Source organism: Myxine glutinosa, chromosome 10 (assembly GCF_964187855.1).
Source record: "Myxine glutinosa chromosome 10, kmMyxGlut1.1, whole genome shotgun sequence".
NCBI lineage: Eukaryota > Metazoa > Chordata > Myxini > Myxiniformes > Myxinidae > Myxine > Myxine glutinosa.
The window spans coordinates 83,245,948-83,258,551 of NC_136270.1; the positions used below are offsets into that span (position 1 = coordinate 83,245,948).

At 52.9% G+C, this 12,604-nt stretch overlaps 1 protein-coding gene across 2 annotated transcripts in view; it reads right to left on the reverse strand.

Annotated features, from left to right (window-relative positions):
• The window catches only part of DHX35 (DEAH-box helicase 35), a 70,099-nt gene that overhangs the window by 31,298 nt on the left and 26,197 nt on the right, over positions 1-12,604 (reverse strand). For both annotated transcript variants that reach the window (XM_068126633.2, XM_078785826.1), the window contains exons 7-8: positions 9,505-9,574; positions 1,053-1,112 (exon numbers count right to left, since the gene is read on the reverse strand). In XM_068126633.2, the coding sequence (XP_067982734.1) occupies positions 1,053-1,112; positions 9,505-9,574 (130 nt within the window). The remainder of the gene's footprint in view (positions 1-1,052; positions 1,113-9,504; positions 9,575-12,604) is intronic.

Sequence of the window (12,604 nt, forward strand, 5' to 3'; positions counted from 1 at the left end):
GATTTTGGTGAAGATATGAATATGGATTCGGATATGAGAATTATTTAATTGTTAAGTGATTCTTCACCATTGAGTGACAGGGCTAAAACCGATACATAGCACGATATTTCAAAAAGGTATGGACTGATTTGGCTGAAACCTGAAGGACAGGTTGGATGTGTGACAAGGACGAATCGATTCGATTTTGGTGAAGATCTGAATATGGATTCGGATACGACAATTATTTAATTTTTAAGTGATTCTTCAGCATTGAGGGATTGGGCGAAAAGCGATATACAACATGATATTTAAAAAAGTTATGGATGACTTATGACTAAACTAGGTGAATGAATTGGTTAGGTGACAAGAACAAGCCGATTAGATTTTGGTTCAGGTCCGAATCTAGATCCGGCCTATCAATGGGATACAAAACAAACTGTTCAGCCTGGCAGAGGTATGCGCTCGACCGAATGCCGTTCTAGTTATCCTCATGCTTTAAAAAAAATTGTGGGGATATATTAATCAGCTCCATCCCTGTCCATCCGTCCACTGTCCATCTGTCATGCTATCTCCTCAAACAGTTGTGCAGAAATTAACCAAACTTGCTATTTATGATCACCACATGGCAAGAACGTGCAAGAACAGTGTCCTTTTGGCCCCACCCTTTGGGTGGGGTCAAAAGGTCAAATACCACAAAATGCAATTATTTTAAAGAGATTTTAAAATAAAATTTTGTATACGTAATCAACATTGGGGAACGCATGAAATATTGGATTTGACCCCCAGTTCATGCCCCAGGAGGTGGGTTATAAAATGCTCAAAGTATGAAATTGTTAATGTTAGAAAGTAAGCAATTCAACTAAGTATTGGCTTCACATGCAAAAGGCAATTTCTCTTTAAAGTGATCCATAGGTATACAAGCAGGTGACCACAATCAAGGGAGTGCATTATACAAATTCTACCATGTTCATGTTCAGTGAGCATAGTTCACTCGGTTGTATATTTAGTACAAAATGTAAAAAATAAAAATGTCTCCCGATCTTTTCACAAACGTACAGCGAGAATTTTCTCACCTCAGCATCAAGTGTGGCCGAAGCAACGATGAGGCGCAACTCTGGCCTCCTTTTCTGAATCTGCAGATACCGATGATGAGTACAATGATTACCATAATGAAAGCTTCCTATGTAACTAGCAGTATCATGGCAAATCCAAGAGCACACATGGGTTTTGCTGAAAATGTCTCATCCACAGCACACAATGCTTGAAGAAAGATATTTACCAGATAATTTGATATTGTGGCGGACACGATGGCTCGCTGGCGCGGTGACATCATTCCGCGCTCCAAGAGGGTGTCGGCCACGCCCGAGGGGTAGGCGTGGCCTCGGGATATACACGGGGCGCGCAGCCCCGAGCACTTCAGTGCTATCGTTGAGCTTTGTAATAAAGACTCTTTTTGGTTACCCGCGTTGTTGCTTATCTTCTTGGCAAACAAGTCGTGCGCATAGCACCGCATTTCACTGGTGACCTCGACGCTGGTTCAGCCGCCGCTGACCAACAGAACGCGCCAATGTCAAACAACGCGATCGCGGTGAAGCTCCCTGAGTTTTGGGAAGCTCAGGCCGAGGTATGGTTCATGCAGGCCGAGGCACAGTTCCAACTTCGAGGTGTAACGGCGGATGAGACGCGTTATTACCACGTCATCGCCGCCCTCGGACCCGGCACAGCCGCCCGAGTCGTGTCTGTCCTGCGGAACCCACAGGCCGACCAAAGGTACGAGGCGCTCAAGCGCCTCCTCACTGCCACGTTCGGCCTCACGGAGTGTGAACGGGCCGACCGCCTCCTGGACCTTCCCGAACTCGGCGACACACGACCATCGGTGCGGATGGATCACATGCTGTCGTTGCTGGGTGACAAAGCCCCGGATTTTTTATTCCGGGCGCTCTTTCTACGCCAGCTGCCGGCACAGGTACGCCTCGCGTTGGCCGGTTCCAAAATAAAGGAACCCCGCGCTCTGGCCGTCGAGGCCGACAAGTTTTTCGCGGCTTGTGACGCGCGGGGGAGAGTCGGTGCGGCCGTCGCGGATCCCGAGGCTGATGCTGATGCACACCTCATGGTTCCCGAGGCTGATGCCGATGCACACCGCGTGGCCGCCGCCATGCCCCGCCCACCACCACCGCGAAAACCACGGCCTCCGCCTCCGCCGCAAACCTGGTGCCGTTTCCACGCCAGGTTTGGCCACAATGCTAGGAATTGTTGCCCGCCGTGCTCGTTTGGCAAGTCGGGAAACTACCAAGCCGGCGCTCGGTAGCGGCCCTGAGCGTCGGCCATTCCGGCAGCCTCCTTTTTGTCACGGACACCTTGTCCGGGCGTCACTTCCTCTGCAACACGGGCGCACAGGTGAGCGTTATCCCCGCCTCCACGTCCGACAAGCGAACCGCGGGCCAGGGCCCCGCGTTGCTTGCAGCCAACGGTACACCCATACGCACATTCGGGAAACGCTGCCTCTCCCTGCGGTTCGGAGGGCAACGCTTTCAATGGACGTTCGTAACCGCCAGCGTGCCATTGGCATTGCTCGGTGCGGATTTCCTATGTGCAAATGGGTTGTTGGTGGACGTGAAGAACAGACGCCTCGTCCAGGCCGAAACGTTCAGCTCGCTGGCTTGCACGCTGAGCAGTTCATTGGGCAGCTCCCTGAGCAGCTCACTGAGCGGCTCGCCAAGCGGCTTGCTGAGCGGTTCGGTCCCGGCGAGGTCGGCCTGTACACTTCCGGCAGCGGACGAGTTCACCCGCCTCCTCGCCCGCTTCCCGGCCCTCACACGGCCCACCTTCTCGGCGGTGGCCATCAAGCACGGGGTGGAGCATCACATCCCCACCGTCGGGCCACCGGTCTACGCCCGGGCACGCCGCCTCGAGCCGACGAAGCTCGCGGTGGCGAAGGCGGAGTTCGCTACGCTGGAGCGGCTGGGCATCGTACGGCGCTCCAAGAGCGCTTGGGCGTCGCCACTGCACATCGTGCCGAAGCCCGGCGCGGGATGGCGGCCGTGCGGAGACTACCGCCGCCTCAAAGATGCCACCACCCCCGACCGCTACCCGGTCCCTCACATTCAGGACTTTTCCGCCCGGTTAGCGAAAATTTCCTTTTTTTCTAAGGTGGACCTCATCCGCGGATACCACCAGGTCCCCGTCAGGCCGGAGGACATACCGAAGACGGCCGTCATTACACCATTCGGCCTCTTCGAGTTTCTTCGGATGCCCTTTGGGTTGAAGAATGCGGCTCAGGCGTTCCAACGGTTGATGGACAGCGTCTTGCGCGACTTGGTTTGCGTTTACGTCTACCTGGACGACATCCTCGTCGCAAGCACGTCCCGCGAAGAGCACCTCCGCCACCTCCGCAAGCTCTTCGAACGCCTGGGCCAGCATGGCCTGATCGTAAACCCCGCCAAGTGCCGGTTCGGCATCGCCGAAATCGACTTTTTGGGGCACCGCGTCATCAGGCACGGGGCCACCCCCTTACCGGCAAAGGTGGAGGTGGTCAAGGGGTTTCCGCGCCCCCACACGATCAGGGGGCTCCAGGAGTTCCTGGGCATGGTAAACTTTTACCATCGGTTCCTGCCCCACATCGCCCAGCTCCTGCGCCCCTTGCACGAGGCCCTCCGAGGGAAGCCGGGCAAAGGTGACGTTACCTGGACCAAGCAGATGGACGCGGCGTTCGCAGGCGCGAAGCTTGGCCCGGCAGCAGCGTCACCTCTCGGCCGTGTCCGAATATACAACGGACATCCGGCACGTCACGGGAGGACAACCCGGTGGCAGATTGCCTTTCCCGGTCCGTCGCCCACGCGGTCCACCTCGGGATCGACTATGCCTGGATGGCGGCGGACCAGACCGCCGACCCCGACGTCCAGGCCTTGCGGACCGCCATCACGGGCCTCCGCGTCACCGAAGTGCCGTTCGACGGCGCGAGCACGGCCCTCTTGTGCGACGTCTCCCTCGGGCGGCCTCGCCCCATCGTGCCCGCGGGCTAGCGCCGGGTTTTTGACGCCATCCACGGCCTGTCCCACCCGGGCACGAAGGCCTCCCAGAGGCTGGTCGCCGACAAGTTCGTCTGGCATGGCCTCCGGAAGGCCGTCCGCGATTGGACCAGGACGTACCTCGCGTGCCAGCACGCGAAGGTGCACCGCCACACCCAGGCCCCGTTGGCCCCGTTCACGGTGCCCGAACGTCGGTTCGACCACGTTCACGTGGACTTGGTGGGACGTCTGCCCCCCTCGCGGGGTTTCACCCACGTCCTCACCATGGTGGACCGCACCACCCGGTGGCTGGAGGTCGTGCCTTTGGCGGCGACAACGGCGGCGGACGTCGCGCAGGCGTTCATCGCCACCTGGGTTGCCCGGTTCGGCGCCCCCTCGGACATCTCGTCCGACCGCGGCCCCCAGTTCACCTCGGAGCTCTGGGGGGTGGTCGCGCGGGGGCTCGGCGTCCAGCTGCACCGCACCACGGCCTACCACCCCCAGGCCAACGGCCTGTGCGAGCGCTTCCACCGCTCCTTGAAGGCCGCGCTCCGGGCCACCCTCCGCGATGGCGGCTGGGTCGACAGGCTCCCCTGGGTCCTGCTGGGCCTCCGGACGGCGCCCAAGGACGACCTGCACGCATCCGCGACGGAGTTGGTCTTCGGACAACCGCTGCGGGTGCCGGGCGAGTTCCTCCCCAACTCCACGGCACCATGGTCCGCGGCGCAGCAGCGCTCCGCACTGCAGGAGACCGCCCGGAGGTTCGCCCCGGTGCCGACGGCGCACCACGGGTGCCCGCCAACGCACGTCGCCCCGGAGCTTCGCACGGCGGAGTACGTGTTCGTCTGCCACGACGCCCACCGGACACCGCTGCGGCCCACCTCGACATGGACCACGCCCGCCAGTGGCTCGGCCCCCGCGTCGGGGCCGCCCCCCGGCGGGCGGACCTCCGGCACCGCCCAGCACCGCCGGCACGCCCCCCCCCCCCCCGGTCCTGCACCCATCCCAGGTGCCGCCGGGGGCATCCCAGATGACATCCCGGCATCCCAGACGCCGCCAGCCGCCAGAGGGCGCTTCGGCCGGGTCATCCGTTTGCCCCGCAAACTGACCCTTCAGGTGCGCGGGAATTCTGGGGGGGCGCGTGGGGCGGACACGATGGCTCGCTGGTGCGGTGACATCATTCCGCGCACCAAGAGGGTGTCGGCCACGCCCGAGGGGTAGGCGTGGCCTCGGGATATACACGGGGCGCGCAGCCCCGAGCACTTCAGTGCTATAGTTGAGCTTTGTCATAAAGACTCTTTTTGGTTATAATAATAATAATAATTCATTTATTTTGTATAGCGCTTTTCCAGAAGCCCAAAGGCGCTTTGACAGAGTGGAAAACATAATGCATAACAATACATGAAAACAACAATTGCAAAAAGACAAGAATCAAGAAAACAAACAGCAGCGATATACGGCATATATATAAGACAAGAATCAAAAAGACAAGACAAGAATCAATAGGGAAATATTTAAAGCAAAAGGAGGGAGAAGGAGAAGAGATAGTCAGGGGTTAAATGCTGTGGGTTGAATGTTGAATGCAGCGTTGAACAGGTGGGTCTTTAGTGATGTTTTGAATGTGGTGAGTGAGGAGGAGTCTCTGATGGTGTGAGGTAGTGAGTTCCAGAGGGTGGGAGCAGCGATGGAGAAGGCCCTGTCCCCCCAGGATCTGAATTTGGTCCGGATGGAGGGGGTCAGGAGGTTGGTACCAGCAGAGCGGAGGTTGCGGGTGGGAGTGTGTCTGGAGAGGAGGTCAGCCAGGTAGGATGGGGCCAGGTTATGGAGGGCTTTGTATGTCAAGAGGAGGATTTTGTACTGGATTCTCTGGGGGATGGGGAGCCAGTGAAGCTTGTAAAGGACGGGGGTGATGTGGTCACGGGTCCGGGAATGAGTGAGTAGACGGGCAGCGGAGTTCTGAATGTATTGGAGTTTATTGGTGATTTTTGAGGGTGAACCATAGAGGAGGCTATTGCAGTAGTCCAGACGGGAGGTGATGAAGGCGTGGATGAGGGTTTCTGCAGCCGTGGAGGAGAGGGATGAGCGGAGACGGGCAATGTTTTTCAGGTGAAAGAAGGCTGACTTTGTGATCTGTTTAGTGTATTTGTCGAAGGAAAGGGTTTGGTCAAAGATGACGCCAAGATTCCGGATGTGAGGGGAGGTGGATACTGGGATACCGTCGATGTTGAGGGCAAAGTTATGGGTGGATTTTGTGAGCGTTTTTGGGCCAATGATGATTATTTCAGATTTATCACAGTTAAGCTTGAGGAAGTTGATTTGAAGCCAGGATTTTATTTCAGTGATGCAGTTTGTCAGGATAGAGTGGGTGTCGGTGGAGACGGACTTGGTGGAGATGAAAAGCTGGATGTCATCGGCGAAGCAGTGGAATTGGAGACCATGACGGCGGATTAAGTGACCGAGCGGGGACAGGTAAAGGATGAAGAGGAGGGGGCCAAGAACTGAACCTTGGGGGACACCTTGGGGGAGGGGAGCAGTGGGGGATTTGCAGTTATTGATGGAGATGAACTGGCATCTGTCAGAGAGGTATGATTTAATCCAAGAGAGGGCAGTGCCGGTGACGTTAAAGGTGGATTCAAGTCGGGTGAGGAGGATAGTGTGATCGATGGTGTCAAAGGCAGCGCTGAGGTCGAGGAGGACGAGAATGTTGAGGTTGCCAGCGTCAGAGGAGAGGAGAAGGTCGTTGGTGATTTTGAGGAGAGCAGTTTCAGTACTGTGGTTGGAGCGGAATCCGGATTGGAATGTTTCATACAAGTTATTGGCAGAGAGATGATGTTTGAGTTGAGTGGCTACAGCGCGTTCCAAAACTTTTGACAGAAAGGGTAGGTTGGAGATGGGTCTGAAGTTGTTTAGGGTGTCAGGGTTTAGACCAGGTTTTTTTAGAATGGGGGTAACAGCAGCAATTTTGAGGGAAGGTGGGACGATGCCTGTAGACAGGGAGGAGTTTATTGTTGCAATGATAAGTGGAGAGAGAGCAGGGAGGGAGGCTTTGACAAAGCTGGAGGGGATGGGGTCAAGAGTGCAGGTGGCAGTTTTCATTCCTATGAGGAGTTCAGAGAGGTCAGTAGGAGAGATTGGGGAGAACCGAGACAGGGGATGGCAGGACAAGGGGGGGCAGGTGGTTGGAGGGGGAGCGGGTGCGGCGGTGGTCAAGCTGTTGTAGATGTTGTCAATTTTGCGTTGGAAGAAAGAGAGGAAGGAGATGCAGTTGTCTACTGTGAATGACTGGGTGGTGGTGTTCAGGGGGCGGAGGAGTTTGTTTATTGTCGAGAATAGTGCTTTTGGGTTTCCGGAGCCAGAGTGGATAATTTGAGAGTAGTAGGCAGAGCGGGCGCGGGAGAGGGCATCTTTGTAGTGTTGTATGTGGTCCTTGTAGGCTTGGGAGTGAACTGTGAGACCCGTTTTATTGCGGAGTCTTTCAAGTTGGCGAGCACGAGTTTTCATCAGGTGGAGTTCAGGGGTAAACCAGGGAGCAGAATGGGTGAAAGAAACTGTTTTGGTTTTTACAGGCGCAAGCTGATCAAGGCAGGAGGAGAGAGTGTGGTTGTAGTAGTCAGTGAGGTCGGAAGGGGTGTGGAGGTCAATGAAGGGAGAAGTGGACATTTTTTCAGAGAGGGTGGATGAGAATGAGGTAGGTGAAAGAGCGTTTAGCTTACGGAAGTTGATTGTGCGATAATGCCTTGGTGTTGGGGCGGGGATGTTGATGGTCAGAGTGATGGCTAAGTGGTCAGAGAGGGTGAGGTCGGAGCCATAGAGATGGTGCAAATTTAATCCAGTGGAGCAGACAAGGTCCAAAATGTGACCACGGATATGGGTAGGAAAGTCGACATGTTGAGTGAGGTTAAAGCAGGTGAGTAAATCAGTGAAGTCAGTGGTTATTGTGGAGTCAGTGGAGTCCATGTGGATATTGAAATCACCAAGGAGGAGGATTGAGGGGGAGAGGGAACATAGCTGGGTCAGAAAGTAGGAGAAGTCAGACAGGAATGATGGGTGTGGTTTGGGAGGGCGGTAGACGACAGCCATGACTGACTGCGTGTGACCAGAGAGTTTTAAAGCCAGGTGTTCAAATGATGGAGCAGATGAGATGGAGATGAGGTTGGTCTTGATGTCTTGACGGTGGATAACGGCAATTCCACCACCTCGGCCCTCCGAGCGTGGTTTATTGACGTAGGAATATCCATTGGGTGTGGTGAGGTTGAGTGTGTAGTAGTCCAGAGGTTGTTGCCAGGTTTCGGTGAGACAGAGAAAGTCCAGTTTGTTATCCAGGATGTATTCGTTCAGGATGAGGCATTTATTGTTGAGGGACCGGGTGTTGAACAGGGTGAGCTTGATGTTGTTTTGAACAGCAGGGATGAATTCAGGTGATTTAGCCAGGGTTCGTAGGCAAGAGGTGCGATCGTGTGGGTTGCTGTGACCAGGTGCGCTGGGACGAAGAGTGAGAGTGCGCTGAGCCGACCAGAGGACGGGGATGGAGTGACCTGATTGCAAATAAACAAACTTGCGACCGGAGCCACGGTGAATGTACCTGGGTCGTCGGAGGAGTCCATTTGATTTGATGGCAGAGATGCATGATGGGGTGGAGCGGGTATTGAGCAGAAGAAGCCTTGCGGCGGAGTACTTCAGAGCCATGCCAGGCAGGAGCGAAGGGACGAGTACGAGGCCAAGGTCGAGGAGGCAAAGCGGCAAACGCAGCGGCAAACGCAGCGGCAAACGACTGCAGCCGCTAATCAAGACCACAGCGGCAAACAAGGCCACAAGGCCACCGGCAAACAAGGCCACGGCCACAATCAACGGGAGCGGGCCTTTCGAATTCCGTATTCCGTACCATCAAAAGCAGATTCCGTTATCCAGCCGGAGAACACGCGGCACGTGAGGGTGTGAAAAGGCAGGACAGGTGTGAGATGTCAGGTCAGAAAGGTAGAAGCAGACCCTGTACATCCATCCAGTCGGAGAAGCGGCGAATATGCAACGCCAGCGTCCTCTCGCAACCGAACCCCGGGGATGTTGATGGATGTACCAATTGGTTACCCGCGTTGTTGCTCATCTTCTTGGCAAACAAGTCGTGCGCATAGCACCGCACTTCAATATCATTGCAAATTTTATCAATAAAAAGCTAGTCAAAAAGCTTACATTGAGCACAAAACACAAACTTACAAATTAAGACAAACCAGAATGGCAACCGAAAGAGCACCCACTGAAGAGCTTCCTGCTGCCAAGTATCACCACATATAAAGTCACCACAGGGACCCGCAGTGGTTTAGTAAGTATTAAATCCCACCACCGTATTCTCAGGTTAAATTTGTGATGGCTACTGAAAGTTCCCTTAAAAGCATCCCCACCCGCATCATAAAAAATAATTCTTCCGAAGATGTACGAGACAAAACACTGATAAAATTGTAACACGATCGAAGCATGAATGGGGGATGGAGATAAATTAATTATCGTAACTAAGGAACCGCACCTTCTTGAGGAGGCCAATGGCCATATCTGTGTGCAGCGTACGCTCGTGGGCTTCATCGAGCATGATCACACTAAAACAGAGGCAATTCATTTTGATTAGTTATAAAATGCTCATCAGTTGTAATAAATCCATGTCATAAGATAGTGTGTGGGGGTGTGAAATGCTTGTACCACATTTATATTTTCACAGAAATATGTAACCAAGTAACAGTATGAACTGGGACGCATGGGACGCACGGGGCTACTTGCGGGGCGAACGGTAGGGGAGGGCTCTGGCGGTTAATCACTCGCAGGCTATTACCACGTTTTATCCACGTGGCTGGAATATTCGCTATCGGCTGGCTTGGCTGTAGCCGCGTACGTAATAAACGAATACCGTTCCAAGCCTCGAAACGCCAATACAATCAAGGGCTCTCAATGCACTCGCCGTAAAAGTCCTCTTGCCAAAGCGTGAATTGTCCAAGTCCTCCCCGCACAGTCCTGTTCAAGGGCTTTGCGTGCGCGCTTTTATAAGCCAAGCCAGCGAACGCTCTCGAAACCCAAAGCCACGCCTGTCAGGCGATCCCACTCCAGCCCTGGTTGGCTGGTTATGGCTTACTGGCCCCGCCTTGATGGCTGGTTGACGTGGCCGCACCTTCATCCTGGTGCTCCGCCCCCTTTTCGGGCCTTACCTCGTGGGTTTCTGGGCTGGTTTGAGCAGCAGCCCAGTGAGGTTGCGAACGCTGCTGACAAAGGCGTGTAACAAATTGGGAAGGGCCATGGGGCACAGACTGGAGCGCGCTTAATGGCGTTGCTTGGAAGGGAGGCTGCCAAAATGAACGGAAGGGCCTACTCTTATTTGATTGACGCAACGCAGATGCAACTATTGGAAAATGGCCTTATCTAAACACAGACTATGAAATAACTGACGTCCTATGGTGACCTACGTGTTGCTTGTGGCCTATCTATGGGGTGCTACCTTTAACCTTTAATGATGTTATATTTATTTACAAGTGTGGGTTCTCAAAACCGCAACTATATATATATATATATATATATATATATATATATATATATATATATATATATATATATATATATATAATCGTTAGATTAAATAAGACGCGGACGTAGCTTCAGGACGTCGATCTTTAATTGTCGACATCCAAAAGGACTCACGTTTCAGAATCGTGGTGTGTGATCGATTTGTGATTGATTCAATGGCAGAGATCTGAATGTCATTTATAGAGTGATCCGGTTGATTAAAGTGTATCGTGTAAGGTAGAGATTTGCCCTGACTGGTGTGGAAGTTATTGATTTCTGACCGGGTGTTATTAAATCGTGTGTAGAGTGTATTTTCAGTTTTTCCTACATATTGTTTGTTGCACTTTTGGCAAGTGATTAGGTATATGACCCATGTAGATTTGCAGTTCATATAGGAGGTGATGGGGAATTTTTGTCCAGTGCTAGAACTACAGAATTTGTTTCCTTCTAGTAAATGTTTGTGAATAATGCATTTGTTTGCTGTGCATTTATAGAAGCCAGGGATCCTAGTTTCTTTGTTGTGGGGCTGTGGGTGCTTTGCTTTTACCAAGAGGTCCCTGAGTGTCCGACCACGTCGAAATGATGTTAGTGGAGGTTGAGGAAATGTGGTGCCGAGTGTTTCTGATTGATGGAGGAGAGGAAGGGCCTTATTCAGAATACTTGGCAATTGGGATGAGGTAGCAGAGTAGGTGGTTACCAGTGGGACACGGTTAGTTGCAGGTTTGGGTTTGTAAGTCAGAAGGTCTGCTCTCGGTATGCGTTTTGCTCGGGTTATTGCTTCTTGCACAGAGTGAGGGTCATAGTTTCTTGCAATGAAGTGTGTTTCTAATTGGCAGAGAGACGTTTCTTCTGCCATTTTTGTTGAGCAAATGCGTCTTACTCTGAGTGCTTGACTGTATGGTATGCTTGCAATTGTATGTTTAGGATGAGATGAAGACGGGAGAAGGTAAGAGTGGGTGTCTGTTGGTTTGGTGTATAGTTCTGTTTCGAGTCTGTTATTTTGAAGCGTGAGTGATGTGTGAGTGTGTAAGACGCGGACGTAGCTTCAGGACGTCGATCTTTAATTGTCGACATTGGGGTGCTAATAATTAATTAAATATGTGGGGTGCTAATAATTAAATATGCACCATATTTAATCTAACGATTATATATTCAATACAAATGAGACGCCCTGCTCGTACTTTGGAGTTTCTACTATTTCTTACAGTTATATATATATATATATATATATATATATATATATATATATATATATATATATTGTTGCGGATTTGAGAATCCTGTTGTAAATATCACCCTCTGTAAATAGTGTAATGATTCCTTGTAAATACCTCCGTTTTGTGTGTAAAGGTCAAAGGTCGTCCCCTTAGTTAATCCATCGCATGCACGTAGAGAATCATATACCCTTCTAAATAGTTATTTCTTATTCTATGTAGTTTAAGGCTCTGTTTCCCACTAGTTGACACTGCATTGCACCGAATCAGATAAGATAGAATCCCCTGTCAATTGCCACCCATAAAACGCAATTGCCGGCAGCGTTCGCTGCCCTTTGGGTGGGGTTATTGGCACCACCATCACCCCAAACTCCATTACGCACACGGTCAAGCCCACGAACAAGGGCATTGCCCGCCCCATGTCATCAGAAGGTGGAGCCAGCGAGCCCCCACCAGCCAATCAGGGCTGGTGAGATACCATCACGGGCATGGCGCGGATTGATCTAAGAGCGCGATATAAAAGCGCCCGCGCAAGCCTTTTTTCGAGAGAAGTGCGTAAGAGTCCAGTTGAGGAGAAGCTGAGAGAGGGTTTTGAGGGAGGTGCGCTGGACCAGAGGCAGATTCTGCGGAGTAGTAAAAGAGCGTCGGAGACGCAGGAGGCGGAGGACGCGTGAGACAGCTGCCGGTGTGAAACCGAATACGTGGAGCTGCCGGCTCCTCGCTGCCAGCCCGAAGCGGCGCTGTGTGCTGGGTTTCGCCTCGAACCCACAAGCGTGGACCAAAGCGCGAGCTTGGAGCCGAACCTCGATGCCACCATCTACCTGGACCCTCCTCTGCCGACCCGTACCATCCCTGCCTTTCCAT